This window comes from Mus musculus, chromosome 11 (assembly GCF_000001635.26).
Source record: "Mus musculus strain C57BL/6J chromosome 11, GRCm38.p6 C57BL/6J".
Classification (NCBI taxonomy): domain Eukaryota; kingdom Metazoa; phylum Chordata; class Mammalia; order Rodentia; family Muridae; genus Mus; species Mus musculus.
Genome location: NC_000077.6, coordinates 72,904,209 through 72,930,882, shown reverse-complemented (window position 1 = coordinate 72,930,882; position 26,674 = coordinate 72,904,209). Strand labels below are relative to the sequence as shown.

General features: G+C 45.9%; 1 protein-coding gene across 6 annotated transcripts in view; it reads right to left on the bottom strand.

Annotated features, from left to right (window-relative positions):
- Window positions 1–3,762: 3,762 nt before the first annotated feature.
- The window catches only part of Zzef1 (zinc finger, ZZ-type with EF hand domain 1), a 130,971-nt gene continuing 108,059 nt past the window's right edge, over window positions 3,763–26,674 (bottom strand). For 4 of the 6 annotated variants that reach the window (XM_006532602.4, XM_011248827.3, XM_030245704.1 and 1 more), the window contains 13 exons: window positions 23,852–24,051; window positions 22,370–22,489; window positions 20,562–20,753; window positions 19,621–19,721; window positions 17,925–18,060; window positions 17,473–17,832; window positions 15,523–15,666; window positions 14,296–14,464; window positions 13,616–13,714; window positions 13,014–13,179; window positions 8,400–8,553; window positions 7,702–7,773; window positions 3,771–6,246 (listed from right to left, as the gene is read on the bottom strand). In XM_006532602.4, coding sequence (XP_006532665.1) covers window positions 6,166–6,246; window positions 7,702–7,773; window positions 8,400–8,553; window positions 13,014–13,179; window positions 13,616–13,714; window positions 14,296–14,464; window positions 15,523–15,666; window positions 17,473–17,832; window positions 17,925–18,060; window positions 19,621–19,721; window positions 20,562–20,753; window positions 22,370–22,489; window positions 23,852–24,051 — 1,994 coding nt within the window. In that variant the 3' untranslated portion in view covers window positions 3,771–6,165. Of the gene's footprint in view, window positions 6,247–7,701; window positions 7,774–8,399; window positions 8,554–13,013; window positions 13,180–13,615; window positions 13,715–14,295; window positions 14,465–15,522; window positions 15,667–17,472; window positions 17,833–17,924; window positions 18,061–19,620; window positions 19,722–20,561; window positions 20,754–22,369; window positions 22,490–23,851; window positions 24,052–26,674 lie in introns of all 6 variants that reach the window. The other 2 variants (XM_006532601.4, NM_001045536.2) reach the window with 2 other exon arrangements.

Genomic DNA, 26,674 nt, shown 5'->3' with positions numbered 1-26,674 from the left:
GTATGAGACACGATACCTGGCCCAGATGGAGAGAATTTTAAGACAGCTTGATACTTAGTCTATTCCTAGCTAGCTTTAGCCAGGTTTACATTAAGAATCAAGAATGAGCTGGGCAGTGGTGGCACACGCCTTTAATCCCAGGACTCTGGAGGCAGAGGCAGGTGGATTTCTGAGTTCGAGACCAGCCTGGTCTACAGAATGAGTTCCAGGACAGCCAGGGCTACACAGAGAAATCCTGTCTCATAAAAAAAAAAAAAAACACAACAAAAAAACCCCCCCAAGAATGAAAGAGTGGAAAGACTTGAAAACTTTGCAATTTTGTCAGAAAAAGGTGTATGGTTAAAGTTACCTTCAGGGAAGATAGGGTTAAAGAGATTTAAAAACAAAAACAAAAACAACTAAGTTCTGTGCACCTGGACCACAGGTTTTTTGAGGGCATCTCAAGAGCTAACCAGACACCATCCATCAGAGACTCAAGGCTCTGAAGGTGTGAAGAAGTACAATCACTTGAAAAACTTTGAGAAGAGTTCTTGCAAGGGTCACCCACAGAAGAGTCTTTATGGTTAGCTATTCAGAGGCCACAGTCTCTACCATCTGGTGGGGCCTGGCCATTGCTCAAGTTGGTGACAACCTATTGTTATCTGCATGACTGGTTTTTGTAGGCATGCAGAACATAAATAAATTTGTGGGCCATAGAAACTTTTAGTCAGATTCCAGAAGAAAGCTTGTGAGACTCAGTTCTGTGTTCCAGGATGAGAATTTCTATCAGCAGCCGAGGGATGAACTAGGTTCTGAGAGTGCCTGAGCTGCAGTTCAGGAAGCTGAGGATGCTGGGACTAAGGACGTCCGCCGAGGAAAGCTGCAAGCAATAGGTAGAGCCAGCCCAAGAGAGGCCATACATGCTAAAGCCAGCAAGGCCATAGTGATGACCCTTTGGGGCCAGAGGTACAGGATTAAATGTCTGCCAGACTGGGGTTCAGTCTTTTACTGTTCCTTTCAGCATGTCTACACCCGCCCCTCTTCCTTCTGGAATGGGAACATTTAAACCATGTTACTGGATATTGTAAATATGTAACTTGATTTTTCAATTTTGTAGGGGCTCACAACTAAGAGTTTGTCTTTGAAGATGCTTTAGACTTGGGTTTTTGAGTCACACTGGAATGGTTGAGACTTTGGAGAGTCTTAAGAGAAGTATTGAAGACATTTTGCGTGCGAAGATGGGCATGAGTCTTTGGTAGCTAAGGACATCTGAACGTCAGGAATGGCTTGCGTATGAACTGTCCTCCATAGGCTTGGTTCCCAACTGTTTTGAGGATGAGGCGGGACCATTAGGAGGCAAGGCTGAGCTGAAGAAAGTAAATGAATCTGGGCGTGGAGGCCCAGGTTTTGGTTCCTGGTGCCCACATGATGGCTAACAGCCAGTTCTAGGGGATCTGATACCCCTTTCTGGCGTATCTGAGCACTGCATGCGTGTGGTACACATGTGCATGCAGGCAGGCACATAAAATAATTTTTTTTTTTAAAGTCTAGAAAGGTGGAGTTGAAAAGAATCGTTACCAAGTGAAGAGATGAAAAGTTCCCAGGAGAAAAAGCTTCTAAAGTCCACTAGTACAGAATAGCAGTGGCTGGCAGCTATTTCAAGACAGCTTGTATAGACCTTTTTTTTGAGGAGGTGCTAGCTTATGAGAGCCAAGCACATGCTCTACTCCTGAGCTCTGCTCCCTACAGAGGTTTCTGAATGTTCACAATGAGTGGTAAGTGGGACCTGGATGGGCAGGACTGCAATGACTTTCACTATTTGGGAGTCTGAGGCAGGAGGTTTGCAAGCCCAAGGCCATCCTGGAGAACTTAGGCCTTAAAAGAAAAAAAAATACAGAAAGCCCAGTGATCAGGTTATTGTTTAGTATGTGGGGCGCCCTAGGTTAAATCTGTAATACTGTAAACAAGACAACATATGAACATTACATTATACCTGATTAAAATGCACAATAGTATGTTAACCTTAAAAATTAAATTTAAAATGTAAAAGGAATTTTAGTCAGCTGACTCTTCTCACTTCTGCTGTGAATTTCTGTCCTAATAACAGTGTCGCCACCATACTTTAGGGTGTCTCACCTGGTGTAGTGGCTGAGCAGCTGTGTTGACAGGACTCACAGTGGCTACGTGGGGATTTCCCAGACATGGCATCTGCCCAGTTGTCATGGATACAGGTTGCTCAGCAGTTCTGAGATAGCAGCCCATAAGGACATGAGTCTTCCAAGTAGCTTTTTAAACATGAAGGCAAATTGTGGTTGACAGCTTAGGGAAGCCTCCCATGAAGGGGCACAGAGAGAGGCTCTTCAGAGGGAGCAGGCACTGCCACCTTGAGAGCAAACATCCTGGAAGATTAGGAGAGGCGAGGAGAGACAGACAAACTGACTGTCCACCTTCAGGCCATAGAGTTTCTCTTTCCCCAGAGTCAGATGCAACCCTTAGCTTTCCCGGTTTTATAGGCTGGTGAATTCTCCTTTTCAATTTAATTAGTTTGGGGCCAGCAGCACAGCTTGGCAGGTAAAGGCCCTCACTGCCAAGCCTACTGACCTGAGTGTACTGCCCGGGACCCTGGTGAGAGAGAAGAGATTCTTTTAGGTTGCTCTGCGACCTCCACAGATTGTGTGGATTAGATGCATATGCATACAAACAAATTCAGTTTGGAGTTTAACTTAAATATGGAGAAAGCGCACTGAATTCTGGAACCGTGCCTTCAAAGTGAGTCTCAATTCCTTTTGAGCTGAGGGAAGGTACAATAGCCAAGAATCCCTAAGAAAGAATTTGCTAATGGCTGCCATTTGCTTGACTGGACCTTGTCAGTGGCCTTGTTACTGCAGGAAGTGTTTATACATTTTCTTCTCATACATTGCTGATATTTTAAAAATTATATCTCTATCTAGTATGTCTCTGTATGTGGGTGTTAGAAGACAACTTTTAAGACTCTATTCACTTCTTTCTGGGTTCAAATTCAGGTTATCAGGCTGGACTGCAAGCCTCTTCACCCACTGAGCCATCTCAGTGGCCCTTAAACTCTTGAAGGCTTGAGACACTTTAGTAGTGGATATATATATATATATATATATATACATATATATTCCTATTTAATAGGACTATGTCGATAGTTCTTCCTGGAACAGTTTTGTAAGTTTAAACTGTTGCCTAAATTTGGGTCAGAAAATTTATTTTCATCACTACTTCATAAATATTTTGCTGTTATTAATCATAATGTAAATATCTGCTATGCAGGATATCTGTTGTACGACCCCTGTGAAAGGATCATTTGACCTCCAAAGGGGTCGTGACAGGCTGAGAACACTGCCCTAGAGCCTCCTAGCAGGTATCAGTGGCTTGCTACCCTGACCTCAAGAGGAGATGGGAAAGGAAGCATCCATATGAGAGTACTAGGATGGCACCCAAGGAAGGCACCACCCGAGGATGGATCCCCTGGTTGACCACAATGAAGGGCAAGGCTCACAGTTCTGTCAACAAAGGTTGGGCCCTGAAGGGTCTTCTGGACTTCTTCCCATAAGCAGGCAGTGATGAGGTTCTGTAAATCCCATTTGTTTGGCCAGGCATACACTTCAAAATATATTTCATAAGAGAAACTGAAGGGCCAGACATGAGAGACATGGGCAAGGGACTGTGGGTTTGAGGCCAGCCTGGGGGATATGGCAAGGTCTTTCCACAGGGGAAAGGGGGCAGGGAAGGAAAGAGAAAAGGGAGAAATCCACACAGAGTTGTACTTTTTTATATAGAATTTTTACAATATATTTCTCTTCATTTGCATATCTTATCCACAACTTAAAACATTCCTTTTACAGGCTGAACTCACTCAGCTGATATAATCAAAATTCTTTCACTCAACCAAATAAGAAAAATTCAAAATCGTAAACCCGTAAGAAAACAAATTAAAAACGATGATGAAAATAAGTCACTCCTCTCATTAGAACAGTGTCTGTACAATATATCTGATTTGGAACAGAATTCTTTATAGATTAGGCACATGTTTCCACGACCCCTTATGCCTGCCAGTTTTGTCTCCGTCCAGGCAGTCTTGCCTCCTAAGAGTCAAGGGGATATTGGCCTTGATGGAAATCCTTTGGGACCTCCTGCCCCGGCTGGGGTCAGGAGACATTGGCCTGGCTCAGCAGTGCCACCCAGTGGCCTAGAGAAGCAGAGGCAGTGGGCTGCAGGTGGCCAGGTCAGGAGGGACCCTGTCCGGTCAGAGAGCAGCTGTGGTGTGTGAAGAAGGGCAAACTTAAGCTCATTCTATGCAAACTGAAGCACGTAGAGAAAACAGCAAGCAGTGAGTGGAGAGGAGCTATGGAGTCCAGCGTTTATTTACAGTTGCTCTTCCCGATGGGAGGGTGGGAGGAGAGCTGGGGCCACTGTCCCAAGGGAGGTCTCCAGCCTTGCCCTGCCCTGTCCACCTGCTCTCTCTGCTCAGTCTGAGGTGTGGAGGAGTGTGAGTGTGCCATCTCCTCCCCCATCTTCTAACTGCTGTGTGGTCTGAGCCACCGCGAGTGAAGCCTCTTCACCATGCACTTGTTCTGACTCTCATCCGAGACCTACTTGGAGGGAATGGCGTGCAACGGGAGACTTCTCTGGGGTTTAGGCCGCTTGCAAAGCGTAGGTGCTTTGGCAAAGAGCAAAAGGTGAGAAAGAGGTTCCTCTGGGCCAGCAGACACCATGTCCAATACCATGGGACCTGGACCAAGTTCCCTCTGATGTCAGGGTGGTGGACCATAGGTCACTCCATTTGTTTCTGCTTTTATAACCCATCCCCTCCCATTCTGTGGCCACTTTTCCTGTGTGCTGGGGTTCATCAGATAACCTAATTCTATGACTGGGCAGGAAGTGGTGCCAGAAGGCATAGCACCTTTGCACAAGATGCTCCCACACCTGCAGGTTCAGGTTCTGCCAATGCAGTCCTTTGCCAACTCCCAGAAGAGTCTTCAGAGGCCAAAGGGGCAAGCTTGGTCACAGCAAAAGCCAGCCAAATGTGGCCCTGGCTCTTAGGAGCCTTTTTTTTTTTTTTTTTTATTTGCATTCTGCCTGTGAGGTGGGATATGCCTCTGGCCAGATGCCTGCCCTTCAACAGCAGGTGCCTCAGGATTCTTCCTGAAAGTCCACGGCCTGCTGCTGACCCAGCATCCTACTCTGTGGCTCTGGGGAAAAAGGTCATCAGCACACAGGGCAATGCTAAAACCATAGAAGGAAATACGCAAAAGCTTCACTAAAACTAACGTAGTTATTGCTAGGCAGGGGATGGCCAAACAACCAGGCAGGAGGTTCAAGGTCGTAGGCTGCTGATCACCATGACCTTGGAGCAGAAGTATAATCAGGTGTGTCCTGACTCCTGAACAAAGGCTCCTCTGAGGGCACTGCCTGCACTGCAGGTGCTGGAGAGCCCCTCCATTTCTGTCACTTCCACACATGCCAGTTTGCCCCTAGGCATTCCCTAGGGGACCTCTCAGGGAGTCGATGTGGTTCTCTTCTAAAACCATGAGGGGAAATGAAAACTAAAACAATGAAGGAACAAAGATGTGTGCGGGGAGCTGCTGCACAGTGACAAGCAAAGCCTGCCAGCTGCTCCCAGGGACACCTGCTCTCACTGTGAGTTGGCCAGCTAAGCTGTGGCAAGAAGATTGCTTGGGAACTGGAGGTGGCTGGGAGGTGCTCATGTTGGTTATGGGCTGGTGTCCCAACTGGGCCACTGCTGCTGCAAGCTGCAAGTCTTACTGCAAAGGTAGCTCTGGGTGGATGGTGCCTTCTCCTGATGGCAAGCCTAGGCAGCTCCCACTCAGTGGAGACAGAATCCTTTCAGAGACGGCTTCCAGGTCTTCAGTGCTGTGACTCCCCTGGAGGAGACTGGCCTCTAGTCTCTATTCTCTGAATAACTTTCCCAAGGCCTCTTGATGCTCTTTCTGAGCCACTCTACACTGCTGTGCCTTTTTGGACATGTGGCGCCTGCAGTGGGCCTTTTTGATGAGGCGGCTGCTTGGCCAGATGGGAGCAGGGGGTGGGCTCAAAGAGAGCTGGGTGCAGAGGCTTCAGGGGTTTCCTGAGCAAGGTTGGAGGTCTGCTATAAACCCCTGTAGACAAATGATCAAGTCCATGCATATCACACTGAGGCTAACACTCAACATTCCAGAGGCGGGTGGCCTTGTTTGGGTAGTTGATGGCCAGGCTGATAGCAGCAATGTTCTGCAGAGCCTATGGAGGGAAAGAGCAGTTATCAATATCAAGAGCCACTGACTTCCTCATCCTTGAGTCTAAGTTCCTCAGCTGGAGGGTGATAAGGTGAGCCAGAGGTAGTCCCCCTTACCCAGTGGCTCACAAGTAGAATGAGAAAGAAAACAAAACCAAAGCCCACAGGAAAACCCTGGGTAAGTAATAAAACAACCATGGCCATGGTGTGGTAGCAGTCTAGTTGCTGAAGCAGGGGTCTGGGAAAGCCATAGAAAGGAACAGAAGGGGAGCACAAAGGTTCACACAAGAGGTGAACAGCTAGTGCTAGAGAAGTACCCATGGGGAGCTCAGAACACTGCGGGGAAAGCAGCTGTCCCAGAAGGACATGGCTAGAAGGCAGAACTTCAGGGAAGAGACTGGCAAGCTGTGGGGAGGGCCACAGGGGAAGGGGGATGAGATATGCATGGGCAAGCATGAGGGCCAGTCAAGCCCATGGAGAGAAAGCTGGTGCTCACCACACATCAAAATCTCTTATAGCACATCAAGAAAGCAAGGGCCGTAGTAGCCAGTGCAGCTGGCTGCTAAGAGACCTCAGCAGCCCCACCTGCTCTTTCCCCTGCTTTAGTAGGGGAGCCCCAGTTCCGAGCAAAACACTTCTAACCTTCCACATAGAGCCTTCCTTGAAGGATTAGGCTCTGGGAAGAGTCCCAGGTGGATGCCTAGCTGAGAAACGTTCTATGAGCGCTGGAGATCCCCCAGCTGTCTGTCTGCTATAGTAGAGCACAACACTTCTTTCTCCAGGATGAGTACAGGGCAGATGAGTACAAGAGTCCAGCTTTTGTTGACCCAGACATTAAAGAAGTCTGCAAAAATGGAGCCAGGGCCGCCATCCTCAATATTATTTTGTTTTGAAGAGATTTTTCCCAAAACACATTAACATGAAATGTGTTTACTGTCTTAAAGATTGAATTGATACATAAATGTTTAATTACTGTTCTAATTTAGACACTTAAGTCTAACCTCTAATGATGCACACTGATGTATACAGGGTTTCTTGGGTCCTCTATCATTTAGAAGCACAGCTGTCAGAAGAGGAGTTTTCTAGCCAGGGAAGCAAAGTACATCCAAAAAAATCCAAAAATATCTAGAATCTAAATCTGTGGAAACTTCCAAGATCGGCCAATGAGTAGTTAAGTGAAGGCACTGGCTGTTTTGGTTTCAGAGACCAGATTCTTGCTAGTGTCTTCTGACCCCACAGTTTAATATGAGTGACAGTGATAAATGAGGCTCCCTGCTCTTTCTGAGAGCAGGAGGAAGTGACTGAACAGCAGCTGAGCTCCATGTAAACTCTGGCAGGGTCTGGACCTGTCATGCAACTCTAAGTCACAGCCCCACCCCCAGTTCCGGCAAGTGAGGGGGTGTTATCTGTCACAGGAACATGACCCACAGGCTAACTCTTGGAAGACAGGGAGGAGGTACCTGTGCTGCACATCGGAGAAGGTGGTCCTCGGTGGTTAAGGCCAGCAGGTACTCCTGAAGCAGGCCAAGCTCCTGTAAAGACAGCATGGGCTCCTTGAATGCTGGAAGGTAGGAGGGCTGAACACAGACACCCACAGGCAGACAGGAGCCTCCAGGGGGTAAGCAAGCTCACTTCGAGGCACCTGTGACACCACACACTCTACAGCCATGAAGGAACCTATCTAGAAGGCCCAGGGACTTGGTTCCAGGGCTATCCCTGATGCCCACAGGGTGATCAGGCAGGGTATGGTAGTCATGTCTTCCTGAGGAAGACAGGCAAAGGACTTGTGAAAGGCCCTTTCATGTGGCAATTCAATGAGTCTATTGTGCCTAGAAGAAAGAGGAGGAGGAAGAACATATCTGTTTGATTTTCCAGAAGTCCCAGTCTAAGGCAGTCCCTAGACCCCTTTGGCTATAGGCCAGACAAAATAAGCAATATAAGTTGATCTGAGGTTCTCTCCTCCTGGGGCTGAGAATACGGGTATGTGTTCTGGGGATGCTGGACTGTAGGTCCAGGTCGGCCTCCTTTTGAAGCCTGGACAACCTGGGCTTGCAGGCTTGGGTGTAACACTAGTTTTGCCATGAGCAGGAACTGGTAAGAGCATACAGAGGTATCCTCTCTGCCAAGGCTTCAGGGCAAGAGGTGGACACATCCTTACCTGGGCACGGTTCTCGGTGACAAAGAAGAGCTCAGTAAGGGCTCGGTGTAGGGGAAGGAGAATGCCAGGCTGTGTCACATCCTCAAACAGGCCATACTCCATGTGAGTAAAGAGCTGCCACAGGGGCTTCAACAGCCCAAGATCACAGAGGTCACTGGAGGGAGCAAGCACGGGGATACTTTACTGAGAAGAAGGTCACGAAAGAAACTGCAGGTCAGGCTCTCCTTTTTCCACCTCATCGTAATATAGCCACCCACTTCTCTCTGAAATGGCCACATAGTCACCAACAGTAAAGAAGCAGGGCAGTGCCCAAACCCCAAAAATGACTCTAAAGAATCCAGAGGGCTGCAAGTGTGCTCACAGGGGCCACTGCAGTTTTTCTTTTAACTGTTTTTACATTTATTTATCATTTATTTATATATTTACTTACTGGGGGGGGGAGTGTGTGTGAGTGTGTATACCCTAGCATGCACATGGTGAGCAGAGGATAACTTGTGGGAGTTGGTTCTTTCTTCCTACCATGTGGGTTCTGCGCATCAAACTCATCAGGCTCAATGGAAGTATCTTAGCCCAGTGAGCTAACTTGTTGCCCCTAACTGTGTGTTTTTAAAAATAGTCCCTATAGGGCTGGTGAGATGGCTCAGTGGGTAAGAGCACCCGACTGCTCTTCCGAAGGTCCGGAGTTCAAATCTCAGCAACCACATGGTGGCTCACAACCATCCGTAACAAAATCTGACTCCCTCTTCTGGAGTGTCTGAAGACAGCGACAGTGTACTTATATATAATAAATAAATAAAATCTTTAAAAAAAAATAGTCCCTATAAAGACCTTCTAATGACAGTTGAAAAACCTCCAGGCAAATGTGTTTTATTATGTTTCACTAGATACTCTAGGCTGTCCCTGAAATCTTCACAATCCTTCTGCCTCAGCCTCCTCAAATACTGGAATTATAGGTGTGAGCTATCATGCAGCCTTAAGCTAAATATTAAGTGGAAAAGGCAAGGTATAACACATCACACATAAAATAAAACGTACAGAGAACTACTGAATAGACAAGGAAGACAAACATGACTTTGATATTAAATTATAAAATAGGAAATATACTTGCACTGGGCGGTGGCACTGCCTACCTTTACTCCCACCCACTCAGGAGGTGGAGGCAGGTGGATCTCTGTGAGTTTGAGACCAGCCTGGTCTACAAAATTTGTTCCAGGACAGCCAGAACTACATAGAGAAACCCTGTCTTAAAAAAATAGGGAGGGAGGAAGGGAGGGAGAAAGATACACTTGAATCTTTCTTTCAAAGATACAATAATTATAAAAAGGAAAATATACTTGCAAGCTTGCTGGACCTGAAATTCTGCCTCCAGGAGAAGATCTGATTCTTCTCAGACCCGTGTGCTGAGAACCCTGAGTGTTTGAACCTGCAGTGGGTGGGGCTGTGATCCCAGGTCAAAACCTCTCAGAAGAAAAAATTAGGAAATCAACACTACTCTGGGCTCCACTACAGGACACACATGTGTATCAGACACGCGTGACTGCCTCTCTCTCATAACTTGAAGAAGACTCTTCCCCTCTGCTGTCTTGGAGCCTATCATTTACCCCAAAGGAGCACGTGTTCATGAAGCGAGGAGATGGGCAGATTCAGTGGACTTGTGGGAGGCACCTGCAGGCTGCCCTCCTCTGAGACTGGCCCTCTCCTCGGCTTCTATTATCCTTGGGCCAGAAGTCTTTAACTTTCCAAGAAGCCTGTATGACAAGGCATTGGGGAGTAGGTTGTGTGTCCCTCACCCTCATCACCCCCAAGTCTTCCTCCAGGTTCATAATGGAGGGATACAGGGTGTCATGTTGGCATGGAAGGGCCAGTGGGAAGTACATGAGAGTTGCCCCAGGTTCAGGAGTCCTTCCTGGAAAGAAGACTGGCAGAAGCCAGAAGACTGTGGAAAACATTGTACTACAGCCAGAAGGGCCTGTCAGCCTGAAGACCTTTGCAATGTGACATTGCTTACAGAGTATACCATCCAGGTGCTCTACTGGGAGCTCATCTGGGGCTAAATGACACACAATATCTGCATATGGGGACACAGTACTAACAAGCAAGCACCCCTTGCCCTCTCTTACCCCCTGTTCCCTTTCTCTTCATGACTTCAAGATTCCTTTAATTTTACAAATCTTCATATTCCTTTCTCCTTTGAATACCAACACCTCTCACTGACTCATACAGTGTGTGTATTTTATCCACATACCTAGAAAATGCAGGGAAGAACAGCTCCTGTTGCTCAGGGGTGTGGGTGGGATGCATGGCTACTGGGTATACAGCACAGAAACCATGAGACATTTCTTCTGAGATGAGGGCTGTAAAGCTACAGACACATTCCTACTTCTATTCAACATTGTAGCAGAAGTCCTGTCAGAGCAAAAGGTCAAACTCTGCTCCTGTGAGGGAGCATGGAGAGAACTAAAACTCACCACCACAGATGCCACACTGGGCACAGCCTAACCCACCCCCCCACTCAGAGTAGATGTTGGATATACGGTAACAGGCCAAAGTGATACAGTGGCAAAACAAAAGTCTGAGAGCGTCTTACCAGTGTAGCCCAGGCTGGCCTTGGACATTATTTAGCCTTCTGGGTGTAGGATTATAGGCGTAGACCATCATAACCAGCAAAAAATTTAAATAATAATTATAATAGCATAAGAACATTAAATACTTAGGAATACACCAAACAAATTCTGTATGAATTGTCTACAGAAATATATAAATGATTTCAAGGATCTATGCAATGGAAAAAAGAGAAAATGGCTGTGGATTAGAGGATCAACATTCTGTGGAATTTGATTCCCCTCAAACTGATATCCAGAGCTATTAGGAGACTGGGGGTATATGTGACTCAGTGGTAGAGTTCCTGCCTATTATGTGGAAGGCCATGGATTCAAGTCCCAGCATTGTAAAAAAATTTTCACTGGCCATGGTGGAGGTTGGGAGTATGAACAACAGGGCCCAGATATGCATACAAGGGTGATGGGAACACAGAAAAAAATGTTTTACCTTTTTCAATCTGAGACAGGGACTCAGCACACAGCACTGACTGGCCTGCACTTCATTATGTATACCAGGATGGTCTCCAACTCCCAAGGATGCAACTGCTCTGCCTCCTTGATGGGATTAAGGCATGTGGCATCATGCCAGCCCAAGATCCACTTTTATGGCTTTGTGTGTGTGTTTTGTGTATGGCCTATGTATATATTCATGTCCATGTGTGTGTAGATGCTGTGAGTGGGCATGTAGAAGCCAGAGGTCAGCACCAGGGGTCTTTCTCAGTCACTCTGTACCTTATATTAATTTTTATTAGATACATTTATTTTATTTTATGTGTGACTACTTTGCCTGTGTGTATGTGCACTCATGTGCATGCTTGGTGTCCTTGGAGGTCTGAGGGTGACACTGGATCCCCAGGAGCTGGAGTTGGAGTTCTGGAAAATGAGCTACATGCAAGTGCTGGACTTGAACCTAAGTTCTCTCTAAGAGCCACAAGTGCTCTCTCTCTTTCTCTCCACTGCTGAGCCATCTCTCTGGCCCCATGACCCTTTTTTTTTTTTTTTTTTTTTTTTTGGAGATGAGTTCAGATTTAGGCTGATTGGCCCAAGAGTTCCAGGGACCTCCTTGTTGCTACTCACCTTTCCCAATGCTGAAGCCCTGAACTCAGGTCCTTCTGCTTGTGTAGACACTTTACAGACTGAAGCATCTCTTCATCTACCACCCCCCCTCTTTTGAGACAGGGTTTTATGTATCCTGGTCTGCCCCTAATTTCAATATGTAGTTTAGGATGACCCTGATCTTCTGCACATATAGAAATTAACATGCTAATATAAAAATGGATAGGTAACCTTTGGGTAAAACTATCTATAAATCATTAGAAAAAGGTAGGCAATTAGTTATAAATGCTCAGCACAGCCAGGGCTGCACACAGGCTGGTCTCTGAGTTTGAGACCAGTCTGATCTATAAAGTTCCTGGCCCTGTCTACAAACAGAAACCAAAAGTGACAAAACACACCCAACACAGGTTGGGGATACTGGGGTACACCTGAAATTCCAGTGCTCAGGAAGCTATGATTGGAGGACTCAGAGTTCTAGGCCAGCCAGGGTTCCATATTGAGCCCTCATCTTAAAACCAAACACCCAAGCCAATCTTGAAGAAGCAAGCTGAAAGACTTCCACAATTAAATGATTAGATATGTAAATCAGTCATAAGTCTATAGTGTTTAAAACATCACCGGGTTACAGACAAGAAAACGCCCAAAGTTATGAAGATGTGAGACCAGAGGTAACAGTGCAGAGTGCTCAGGTCAAAGGTGGATCTGGAACAAGCAGAGAGCCAGAGCAAAACACTAAAAACTCAAACTCTTCTACCAACATTCATCCCAGGTGGATGACTGATGTCACGTGAAAGGAAGAGCAAGTAAGCTTCCAGAGAGAAACAGCAGATACCTTTATGACCTTTGAATGAAGCAAAAATTACTTAATCAGGGCACAAACCCACAAACTTAAAGGAATGACATTACAATTACAGTCACATAGGAGCTGATATCTCCAGCGACTGAGCCCACAGCTTACCTGTGGCTGCAGCATTGCACAATCCTCAGTAGTAAGTGGATGGCTTTCAGGCGCTGATGACCGGTTTGGCGGCAGGCCACACCCACCAGCCATTCCCAGATCTTGCCCAATGCGAGGTGAGGTACAACCCTTTCTTCAGACAACATCTGCTTCAAGATCTCAAACCCTGGTACCATCCCAAACACAAACATTTTAAAAACAATTATTACATTAAAAGTTGACATTTTGTAAACCATTCACATTTTAATAGATAGGGTGAAATCTTGTGAACATTTACATTCTGGCTGAAACTAAATTTCTTTTTGTAAAATAACACAAGAACAACATCTCAGTTCCTCATTTTTGCAAAAGGCCCTGGCAAAAAACCCCAAGGGTCTTCTTTTAGATGGTGACAGAAGGCTCTTTTATCTGACCATTCAAGCGTACAAGCAGCCCATCCATGACCTTGTGAAGAAAGCCAGGTATAGGGGTTGTGAGACACATTTGGAAGGTCTAAAGACACAAAACTTGCTCTGATTTTAACGGGAGTCACTAACATAATGATACCTCTGGCCAGTATGACTGGTGGGCAGGCATGCAAACACAAATCGGAGAGCACACACCTGTCTGGAACCGCCCCAGATGTCCAGCTGTCACAGTGAATCGGTATCCCCACTCAGTGTTGCTCATGTCCGAGGTAAATCGGTAATACAGAGTATCTCCTGGGTCACAAACCAGAGACAGGTCAGGATATGGTAGCAACAAGGATAGCAATTTCTCATTAAATACATAATGCTCATTTAAAAACCTGCCAACAATTTCTCTTCTAAATATTATGTTTTTTAAAAGTTTGTTTTCTCTTTACTAACTCTGGCTTAAGAAGTGTGTGTGAGTAGACACACAAGGTATGTAGTACACACCAAGGTATGTGGGCAGTTGGCTCTCTCTTTCTACTTTGTGGGTCCCGGGGCTTGAACTCAGGTTGATAGGCTTGGCAGCAAGTGCTCTTACCATTGAGTCATCTCACTGGCTCTCACCATTATGTTTCAATGCTTCCTATGAAGTCTACATAGGGCCAGGGAGATGGCTCAAGGGGCAAAAGTGCCAAGCCTGACAACCTGAGTTCAATCCCTGGGATCCATGTAGAGAAGACTGACTCCAACCAGTTGTCCTCTGATCTCCACAGGTACACCGTGACACATATTCAACCCCTCAAGTAAACAAACAAACAAACAAATAAATGTACACAAAAGTTTAAAGGAAAAGTCTGTATAGCGACTTTTTTTTTTTTTTTTTAAATTACCTGGAAGCTCAAAATCTTTCCACTTCTGTTGCGACCCGCTGAAGTTGTGCCGGTCCTGCTGAAAGTCACTACTGCTGGACATGGCTAGTTCATCACAGCCTTCCTCAGTGTTGCACTGAGGGTCAAATTTGATTGAGAGGTAGATTGCACCAGGAATGTGAACTTTATCCTAGGAAGGAAGGCAGAGAATACTTCTGTCACAATCATTAGCTGCCACTATGGCTGTCACTGTAACCAGGGACACTGAGCATGAACAAGCCATAGCCCCTTCCTCCAGCTCAAGTTAGCCAAGGTACTGAACAAAGACGGTGAAGGTGGGGCCCAGTGGGCAGCCAGAATAGGGTATTTACAGGGAGCTCTTCTGGGGAAGGGACACATGAGCAGCAGAGTGGCTCAGCAGGGGCCTCTGGAAAGGTGGAGAGCACACTGGAAAGGTGTGACTCAGGTGGGTCTAGAGGCTGTGCCATGACCATACTGAAGAAGAGCTGCTGAGGAGCCAGGCCAGGGGTGAGTGGGGAGAATGGGGAAGGTGTAGCAACAGGAGGCCCAAAGGCAAGTCTGGGGCAGTTGGGAAGATGGGATGACGGGATGGTCCTTTCTGCAGACAACTCGACATCTGAGCCAATGAGGTGAAGCTCGGGAACAAGGGAGAGGGGAGGCTTAGAAGGACAGGGTGAGGAGGTTTACATCTCTGTGAAATGATGTCTCAGGTGATCAAGTCAACTTCTAAGCCAGCTTCTGTGTCCCTGTCCCAGCTGCTGTAGGCTATTCCCTCTTAGAAGGCCAGGCCTTGTCAGCCCCAACACGTCTAGAGGGCTAAGGAAAGGTGCATTGCACCAGGTCAGTGAGAGCACCTGAGGTGAGAAGGTCCTGCCTTCCTACCTCTTTATTTAGACACAAATTCAGGATGGAATGGATGAAGCTTGGAGTGCTAGGTACTGAAAAAGGGACTTGTGTCTCCAAGTTATGGCCTAGTCATCAAGAGACAGTTAAAGAGGCTGACTCTAGATCTGCATACAAACCGTACTGCTGGAAGCTGAGGGGGATTCACTTGGGAGAGCTCACTTTGGGGAAAAGGAGACTCCTCTGAGGCCAGAAGCCCACATTTTCCTGCTGATGAACCTCAGTCTGGAGAAGGGGAAACCTGGCTACCCAGGACTCCTGGCTTTAGTTCTTAGTCAGGGCTGGTGAGAAGAGGGAGCTACAGTTTCTGACGGTCAGCTGTACCTCAAAGCTGGTGTTGTTGTTATAGGGATGTTTAGATTCCCTCACTTGCACCTCCATTCCTGGTTCCTCCATGAACTGACAGGCAGCCAAGGCCATGGTGCCCAGCATGTTCTCTCGGCAGCCCTGGAGTACTTTCTGTAGGATCTGAGAAGATAGAAAGTGGGTAAGGGCAGGGCCAGCTAGTGTCATCAGGAAGAAGGAAAAGCCTACTTCAGTCTGATATCCACTCGCTCGAAGGCACTGTCAACCATCCAACCTGCCCCCAAATGCAATTCCAGCTCCCCCTCTCAACATGCCCTGTTCTGAATCAGAATAATCACTTCTAGGTAGCCTTCAAGCAGAGAACTAGTCATAGATGTTCCAGGCCCCCAAAGCACTTACCACCAAGCAGATAGGTGCTATAAGTACACATTACAGCACACAGGGTGAAATGGCCAAAATGAGGAGATCCAGGGGCCAATGGGCAAAGAAGCACATGTCTAAGACAGGGGCCGGCCAAGGCAGTGGCTGCCTGCCACTGCTCTTCATGGAGGGCAGATGAGGCTAGAGCACACTGCCAGTGCCTGCAGGGCTGTGATGCTAGCTAACAATCTAGGGTTTGCAGAAACCAATGGTCCTAGGTGGGCAAAACAAGGGTCAGAGAACACAGCAACCTCCCATGCCCAGCACACCGCACCGGAGTGAGAGGATTAATATGACTCATGATTTCTGTACCTGAAACTGAGGAGACAGTGAACCTCCTCTAAACCTGCATCAGAAGAAATGAGTGCACAAGGATGCTAAGGTGTGGACTAGGATGTTTTCTGTGATGCTGGGCTCTCTGCTTCTATGCAGTAGGAAGTAGAAAATGGACTCTGACCCAGCATTAGTTAGATATTCATTTATATGTATGCATGTGGCTGGAAGATATATATGCGCCCCATATTCATATAGGTGTCTGTGGAGGCAGAAGAAGGTAATGGATCCCCCAGAATTAGAGTTGTAGGAGATTGAGAACTGCCCAGAATGAATGCTGGGACTAAATCTATGCCTTCTTCTGAGGCAGCAAGTGCTTGTAACTGCTCAGCTATCTTTCTGGCCTCACAGCATTATTCGAAAAGAAAACAAGGAAGACCTAATATAAAAACAAAACAGATGGAGTGGAGACATGGCTCAATGGCTAAGAGGACTGCTCTGACAGAGGACTCTAATTCAGTTTGCAGCATGCACATGAATGCTCACAACCTTTTTAAACTATAGTTTTAGGAGATATGACACCCTCTTTTGGCCTTTGAGGATATAATATACACATGAAGTACTTACACACAGGCAGAACATTGTACACATAAAATAAAAACAAATTAGAAAAGAAAAATCAAAATACAACATGGCCTCCAACTTAAAACTCCAAATTGTTTTTGGCTACACAGAATCTCATGGACTCTGGAGAAATCTCCATCGCCCAGAAGCCAGAGTCTTGGATAAGTCTCTACCTATACAAACAAGGTCATGGGGCAACCCAGGTGTGAGGGCAGATCACTTGACTTTCACAGACAGTCCAGAAGTGACAATTTAAAACACAAGTCAAGACCCCCATTGGAAGCCTTGTTGTATTATGGGGAAGGCTACCTGGGCATCCTAATTACCTTGTCCCTTGATTTTCCATCATGTGAAATTCCAGAGACCTGAGAAGACACTGGCTAGCTAGAAGAGCTGTAAGACGTATAGTTGTAAAACAGCCAAGGCAGAAGGCCAAAGCAGGTTTCCAGGGACTACTGCTGCAAGTGTTCTCTGCACTCACTCAGGCCTGTGCTGTGAGATAAATTCCAGAAAACCCATGGGCCAGACGAGAGCAGCCCTTATGTCTGCTGTATTCATACCTGTCAAGGGGCTGTGCCTTTCAAACACCCCAGGGCTAGAGATAAGGAAGAGGGGCAGAGAGGAGCCTGGGCAGAGCAGAGAGTTAGCTACCTTCTCCCACTGGTGCTTTTCTTCCAGCTGCATGAACATATCCAGAATGTAGGTCATATGTGCAGGGCCACTAAGCTCCAGGATGTCCTCACTCACTGGCACATGCCCTGGCCACTCGGCCAGCAGGGAGGCGAGCACATGGCGAGCATATAGGACTGAGGTGGCCTCGTTCACACGGAAGAGGTAGTCCCGGATAGCCCGCTTGCTCTTGCAGTTCAGCTCCTTGTGCAGGAGGGCAGCACTCTTGCTCCGGCGCTGCTTGGCATAGCTCTGCTGTAGCTCGCTCTCTGTGCTGGAAATCAGCTTCTGGGTCACAGGATTTGATTCAGGAGTGGCTTGGTCAGAGCGTGCAGGCCGGGACTGCAAAGCCAAGACCATTGTTACAGAGGCCCAGCCTTCTCACTATAGGGAGCAGAAGTGCACACACTTGATTCCCAAGATAGGTGACATACCAAGCATGGCAAGATAATCATGTCTGTGTCCACAGCTTTGGCGCTCTGCTCCTCCAGCCTCAGACTCCTGCTGGGTTGCCACCTCTGGGCCAAGGAGCGAATCCTCTCATCTGTAGTGAGCTCATCCCCATCAAACCTGAAGGGAGCCCAGTGATAGGCATAGAAAATGGAGGAGACAAGAGCTTAGAATACACTGCACTTGTTAGAAAGGTGCCCAGGGCTATACTCTCACTATTACCCCCCTTCCAGTTACATCATCACTTGCTGTACTCTGCAAACTAGAGTCACAGCATTCATCCATCCATTCATGCACACACATAGACTTCCATGCATATCCTCATGGCAGAGATGTACACTGTCCCCATGGAACCACTTTCCTCTTTATTTTTCAAAAATTACTTTTTGTGTTTGTGTTTTGTCTGCATTTATGTCTGTGCATCACATGCAGGCCTGGCCTCAAAAGAAGGTGCTAAATCCCCTGGAACTGGTGTTAAAGATGGTTGCATACTGCTATATGGATGCTGGGAATCACACAAGTCAACAAGTGTTCTTAACCACTGGGATCTTTCTCCAGCCTATTCATCTTTCTTTATTTTGGGATGTGTGTATGGGAAGCTGACCTCATTACCTCGTTGTCCTCCACCTTATTTTTAGAGACAGTGTCTCTCACTGAGCTTAAATCTTCCTGATTTGGTTTGACTGGCTAACTTGCAAACTTCAGGAATTCATGTCTCTACCCCACATCCCCATTACTAGAGTTATAGATGAGTCCTGCCAGGCCTAGCTTTTACAGGGGTACAGATCCTAATGCTTGCACGACACACACTTTATCAAGTGGGCAGTCTTCCCAGTGTTCCCTTTCTGTCTGCCTCTGGATGGTTATGTGAGAAAAGCACACATTCTATGTGCTTCAGTCTGAGGGCCTGCTATGGTTTTAGTCACGGCAGCTTAGAGTGTACCCTGATGGCTGTCCTCTCACAGTTCCTGCTCCATCTCACACAGGATTTAGGTAATGCACAGGCTAAAGTAGAAACATGAAGGAAGTTCACTGAAATTCATTACACGTTAGAATAAGAAGCTAAAGGGCTAGGGAGGTAGCTTAGCATGTATAAGACTCTGGGTCTGAGACCTAGCAAAAAGGGAGGGAGGAGACAGAGAGAAACAAGACAAAAAGAGGTAGGAGGAAAAGACGTGTGTGTTGGAAGAAGACAGATACCAAGTCATGGGAAGAGAAGAGGAGACTGCGTGGTAGATATGTAAAGTTCTACACAAATTCAAGAGATGGATTCTGAAGCCATCTCTGAGCTTCCTGGACAAGAGAAGGTTATACTGTTGATTAAATAGTCATTCCTGTGGAAAAGTCACAAGAATAATACTGATGAAAACATGAGAGCCAAAAATCACTCTCAAGCCCCAGCACCTGCTCTGCTCTGTGCCATCTGCTCATGGATGGCATGAGATGCATCCCAAAGGCTGTACCTGTAAGAGTGCACACACGACATTCTCAAAGGAAACCATCAAACTCTTAGAGATGTTCCAGGCAGAGTGGCACAGTTGCCTTTCCTGGGGCACCAGTAAGAACTCCAGGTCAGTCCCTTGGCTGCCTGGCCTACCACGATCTCTCCAGATCCCCTGGCAGCAGGTGAGGGTTCCTCATCCTCATTTGGAACACTTAAGTTCATCGCAATGACTTTACCTCTTCTGAACCTCTAGGAAGAACGAATCAGTCTTTTTCATCTGCAGTTCATATATGGCCCGGAGAATGTGCAGAGGGGCATTGAGGGCATCATGAGCCATCTGGAGGCATGAAAGAAGGTGAAAGACAGCTGAGGACATGTTCTTTAAGACACAGACAATATACACTCCAAAGTGATGAAACACTATTTCAGGTTAGCCCAGGTTACAGCTGAAGAACAATATGGAGGTACTTTTTAAAAGCATATCAAATTTTGAGTACTAAGATATGAACTATAAAATGTGCAGTTCTATTTAAAGCCACTTTAGTGGCTAGAAAAATGGCTCAGTAGTTAAAAATACTTATTGTTCTTGCAGAGGACCTGGGTTTAGTTGCCAGCACCCACAAGGTGGCTCAGAACAACCTGTGACTCCAGTTTCAGGGGATTCACTGACCTTTTTGACCTGCTACAGGCTCCTACTTATATGTTGGACACGTAAAATCACACAGGCATACACCATGTACATAAAATGAGTTAATCTTAAAGCCACTACAATGATATAGCTCTACTATTGTTCTAGATCTTTTCTGTATACCATAGACTAAACAGGAAATGAATTTTCAGGGCATCAAATTGAGTAGTTAAAAAGTTTTAAAAGTTTATTTATGTGAATAGATGTTTTGTCTGTATGTTTGACTGTGTACCAATGTATAGCCTAGTAGTGCTCATGGAGGCCAGAAGAGGGTGTTAGGTCCTCTGGAATTGGAGTTAACAGACAATTGTGAGCTCCCATTTGGGTGCTGGGAATCCAACCTGGGTCTCCTAGAAGACCAACAAGTACTCAACCACTGAGCTACCTCTGCAGTCCTTAGAAATATTGAGGATGAAGCACAGCCCAAGCCAAAGAAAACCCATTCCTTTGATGCCCATGTCCTACCCACATGATGACCAATGAACATACCAAGAAGCATATTCTGGTGGGTTCATCCAAATTTTCAAGAGGGTCTAGCTTCTTCTGTTCTGCTTCGCCAGGGCTACTAACTGGCCGGTCCAGTTCTTCTTCTTGGTCTCCTCGTTCATCTAGCTCCAGGTCTCCATGTTCAGCCAGAGTGTTGATCTCCTTTTTTGACGAGTACAGCATGATGGACAGAATCTACACACAGTCAGTCAAGCAGAGCAGGGAGACGAGTGCTGAGTGAGTGAGAGGATGAGCTAGGTCTTCACTATATTAAGGGCATAGAGGTTTAAGATATCAGAGTACACATGGGTGTGAGTATGTGATCAGTAAAGGAGCAGGAAAGCATGCTCAATTGTACACATAACAGGAAATGCTAACAAAACTATGGAAGCCCTTGTGTTTATTAACTTTTCTTGATAGCCCAAATGGGTATTATTCTTTTCTAACTTGTTTTGGAGAAATGTAACTATTAAGTAATTTAAAATGATTATATTGGGGCTGGAGAGATGGCTCAGTAGTTAAGAGCACTGACTGCTCTTCTAGAGGTCCCAAGTTCAATCCCAGCAACCACATGGTGGTTCACAACCATCTGTAATGGGATCTGATGCTCTCTTCTGGAGTGTCTGAAGACAGCCACAGTGTACTCATAGACATAAAAAAATACTTCTTTAAAAAATGTTGCCGGGCATGGTGGCGCACGCCTTTAATCCCAGCACTCGGGAGGCAGAGGCAGGCGGATTTCTGAGTTCGAGGCCAGCCTGGTCTACAGAGTGAGTTCCAGGACAGCCAGGGCTATACAGAGAAACCCTGTCTCGAAAAACCAAAAAAAAAAAAAGTTTATATCCTTTTGACCTACTAACTTATCTTTTAGAAATGACAAAATACATGAAAAATGCTGTTTAAAATACAGCCAATGAAGCATTAATAATGGCAAAAACCTGCAAAGCACTTTCTAGTCTTATACATAGCCACTAAAAAGGGTGTTTATAGGAGCTGCAGATACAGCTCAGCAGTTAAGAAGAGCATTGGATGCTTTTCCAGAGGACTTGAGTTCACTTCCAAGAACCCACATGGCAGCTCACAACCATCTGTAACTGAAGTCCAGGGCAACTGATGTCCTCTTCTGGCATCTATGGGGCACCAGGCATTCAAGTGGTGCAGACATGTTTGCAGGCAAAACACCCATACATATAAAATAAAAATAAAATTTAAAAAAGGTTCTCTAAGATCCCGGTTACCTATTAATATGTTTTAGCATATGTCCCTTGGATGTAAGCGAACCCAGAGGTGATTCTTCAAATGCAGGCACCTGTGGAAGTGAGGGTGAGGGACACAGCACACCCTGGTAGCACAGCTTCCCTTATACTAGATGCTAGTACTTGACCTTGAAAGCCTCTGGGAACTTCAAGAATTCCACTAAGAAACATCTAAGGCCTCAGAGGAGTAACAATAAAGTGAAATTATAGACTGAAATCCTACATAAGGTAAACATGAGTGTGGCCGTATTACAAACTGATTTTAGCTCAAAGGAATTTTGGAGGGAAACAGTAATTCAAAAGCACATTTTACTATCATGCTATAATGGCCTATTATGTGTTTCTACAAAATACTCCTCCAAGGTTCTTTGAACAAACACCCAATTCATTTTCCTGGCAGGGGAGGACAGGTGTCAGGATCCCTGATTCAGGAAGGCAGAACCAAGGTTGGGTTTCAAAGCTGCCCAGAATTAGAATACACGGGATGGAACTGGTTGGAACAAGCTAGCTCTGCTTCTGGGCTCAGCTTTACAGGAAGCCCTCCCTCCTCATTACCTCTAGGTCTCGGAGGAGCCAGGTTTTACTGAAGCCGGTCCCTTTGCTGCACTTCTTCACCAGCAGCTTTAGCAGATCGGTCTGGAGGAAGGTGGCATGGGTCTCTTCAAAACCATGAGCCTGCCAAGCCAAGGGAGAGATTTGCAGCTGCTATAGAGTGATGGTTAAGGTTGGACAGAGCAACAGCCTTTCTCAGAGCCCAGTCTCAGCTGATGGCCCAACTCAGCTTCCAACAGAAATAAATGCTTGTCAGTAAGAAAGTACTCCACATCTTAACCATGAACCATTGCTCCTCATTCACTCCGTGTTTTTTCATTGAACAAACACTCTTGAAACCTATTTACTGTCACTTCCCCTCTCTTTACTTTCCCAAAACTCTTGAGGCTAAAATCCAAACCCTAATCATGGACAACTGAGTCTTATAAAGCTCCCTGCCTGCTTCTTTGGCTTCATCCCTTAGGCTGCACCGTCTTAAAGAGAGCATGGCCCTTCTTTCTAGCTCACCACTGAACACCCAGTTCCACTTGGTTCTTGGTGCTCAACAAATATCAACAGGCTGAGTGAGCACTCATGGCAGTGCACACCTTGGTCTTAGCATTTGGGAGTTCGAGGCGGGCAGAACTCTGAGTCTGAGGCCGGCCAGGCCACATTCTAAGTTCCAGTCCAGCCAAGCTACAGACTGACTACCTGTTTTTTTTTTTTTAACAAAACAAAACCAAAAACCAAACCAAAGCAAAACTGAATGATTTAAGACATTTAAGACCTCTGCTATCAGGGAGTTACTTTCTTCTTGTCTAGTAGAGTGGAAACTGAAACAGTATGGTAATACTGACAACTGCACCTCAGGGCTGCCCAGGGCTGGAAAGCCAAGCAGACAAGTCTCTGGTAGTGCCTGACTTCCCACAATGACCTCCCTACCAGAGCTACCACTGAACATTTCAGTGTCAAGGAGCAATAAAGTTCAGCTGGGATCCTTTCAAGGCCAACTCTGTAAGGAAGATGACCTTACAGTAAATGCAAATACATCTCCTGGAAAGAGCCTTCCTACCCTCCAGTCCACTAAGGATCCAAAAGGCATCATGGGTCACCCCAAAAGACATCTACCTCTAATCTAGCTATTTCCTCCCAGACCAATGGCCACACCTATCCATTGAAGCTCCATGGGATGCCAGCTCCCTTTATTCTTCCCAGCATTCCTATAATGACCTGAGGAGCTCCTGTTAGGTGGGAAGTCCAGTTTTCTTCTCCCCTGACAGGATTATATCTCCACGAAGCCAACTGTGGTTAAGTCCATGAAACAATATTAGAAAAACTGAGACTCAAACCACTGGGAAAGTTCTATTTCCTCCCTAAAGCAATCCTTGTGTAAGCATTTCTCAAAACAGCCATTGTTAACCGTTCATCTAGATCAGACGACATTTCCTCCTAATTAATCCCCTGCAGACAGGTAGCTTTGTGCAAATGGAAAAGGCTCACCATTACCTTTAGTGTTTTATATAAACCTTTGAGAGCCAGGGACAGGACCCAGGTTGCTTCCACTGCCTCGGGACAATGGCTATCCATGCTGGTTTGCAGAAGGTGACTAGCAATAAAGGCAAAGTGCTGGGAGTACTGGCTCAGCTGGGACTGAGAGGTGCCACACTCTTGTCCTCCTCCCTTCTGGACAAGCTGATAGTCCTTCACTGAAGCATCATGTCAAAAAGGAAAAGAAAGGCATAAAGGATCCTGTTAGTACCCCTTGCAGCTGCATTTCTCCACAGGCCTCACTAAAGCAAGGACTGCAGAAACAAGACCCGTAGCCTAGGTCCCCACTATATTTATGCCCAGTTTGCAGGTGATCATGGAGAAACCGAGGACAAGTCACAATGCAAAATTCTTATTACTATGCACAAGCAAGTTATTGTTGAAAGTGTTGTGATGACTGTTCTGGGTTGTCACCTTGACTACATCTGGGACTGACTAAAACCCAAGTGGCTAGGTCCATCTGTGAGGGATTTTTTTTTTAATTAAATCATTTGAAATGGGAAGCTCCATCTTTAATCCGGGCTACACCTGCTGGCAGCCTAAAGGACAGGGAAGAAAGAAGCTTGCAGTCTTTGCCTGCTTGCCTTCACTCTCATGCCAAGTCCATTCCTTCAGTGGCATCAGAGCTTGCTTCTTTGGGATTCTGGCATATACTGAAGATCAGATAAGACTTCCAGCCTCATGGACTGAGAAACTACTAGATTCTTGGACTCTTGGACCTTCTGTTGATAGACAGATATTGTTGGGGTAGCTGGACTACAGCTTGTAAGTCATTCACATAAATCACACACAATCACACACACACACACACACACACACACACACACGATTTATATATTTATATATTGAATAAATATAAATATATGTGTGTATATGTGTGTGTACTTATTTATTTATTTTCGTTCCTCTAAAGAACCCTTACTAAATGCAGATTTTGGTACCAGAAGTAGTTCTAGAGCATATATAAGTATGAAAAAGTTTAAGTATCTGGAATAGGCTTTCCTAATTTGCCAACACCTACAGTTACCAAAGCCTCTCAAGTTACTGGCCTTTCCTGGGAGCTTATATTTTACCCACTTAAGGAGACAAATGCATTTGATTATCCTGATTGACCAATTATGAAAGGCAACAGATTTAGTAGTGTCTTGGTATTTTGACAATCTGTGGAAAAATGAGGAAAACAATGCTGCCGGTTGGTTGCTCCTAGCATCTCTGACAAAGGAGAAGAATGAGCTCCATGACAAAATTAGCCAACTCCTAGCATCTTAGAACATGGCGAAGGGCAATGAACTCAGTGAGCAACTGACTGGCTCCAGATGGATGTAAACAGTCTGCAAGTGTCTAAATGCGCCCTGGAAGAGAATCTTCTTTCCAGCAGCCTCAGAGCTAGCTTAAGTTGTAGGAAACCAAACTGAGGCCCTAATTATACGACTGGCTAACTTGCAACAAAAATTCCAGCCCCAGGCTCAGGGGGTGCCGGTGGTTCAAGTCAGGCATTAATGGTAAAGAATGGGATCCTGTCATTTGGGGTGGGGAAATCCACTGAAGTTGAGAACTTTGAACCCTCAGAAGGGTTTGTCGCACCTGAGAAAGTAGTCTCTCCACTCTGAGCAGATGTACTTCTACTCCTGAAATACTGCCCTTTCCACCTTTGACTGAGGAAATTAATCCTTCATTGTCTGCTAAACCAGAAGTGACCTTCTCTGAAAAAGATGCCAGGACAGGCAAGCTGGGTCCCTCAGGGGCCACCAATAGTTGCCTTTAGATCAGATTTAAGGCAAAGCAGGCTCCTAGAGGGGAGGTAGAAAGTGCAGTCTGGGAGGAGTTTGCTACACTACTAAAGATCACTAAGAGTTTGCTAATTCATTGGAGCAGAAGTCTAGGGAATATGTGTAGGAATGGATTGTAGGGGTGTGGGATAATGGAAGATGTATAAAACTGGATCAGGCTGGGTTTATTGATACAGACCCTCTGAGTGGTTTAATATAGATTCATGGACAAAAAAAAAGCATCTAAAGTTTGTCTTAATGGTTGGATGAAGTATTTGCCAAAAGATGACCTACTGAGAAGGAGTTGGAGATGCCTGCTATCTCTTGGCTTTGTGCTGGTGAAAGGATTTCAAGACTCAAGGAAACTGTAATGCTAGGGTAGGCACACTGTATAAAATCTAATCTTCCACAATGGAAAGGCCCAGAAGACATGCCCTTCACTAATACTGCAAGATGTAAAATGGTAAGAGGGGCACCAGAGCATTTGAAGAGTTTTGTTTTTGTTCTTTTCCTTGTATCAGACCTAAGGGTTGAAGACTCTGCCGTTCAGTTGGATTAATTAGATGGACTGGGGCTAATTGGGCCCTCAAAGTAGCAAGAGCAGGTGGCAGCACTGAATCGCCCAAGGCAAGGTATTGGGCAGCACTGACAAAGCAGCGTCCATAATGGCCTGACCAGTCATGGGTAGCACAGGCCAAGTGATTTTTATGGTGTCATAACTCATATGGATCTTTGGTACTGGCTAGTCAATCATGGTGTTTCTGAGCTGAAGGGGCCTTATCTGGCATCAATGGGAGGGGAGGCCCTTGGTCCTGTGAAGGCTTGATGCCCCAGTGTAGAGGAGTGCTAGGGCACTGAGGCAGGAGTGGGTAGGTGGGTGGGGGAGCACCCTCATAGAAGCAGGGTAAGGGACAATGGGATAGGGGATTTGCAGAGGGGAAACTGGAAAAGGTTTGTTTTTTTGTTTTTACATTTGCAATGTAAATAAATAAAATATCCAATTTAAAAAAAT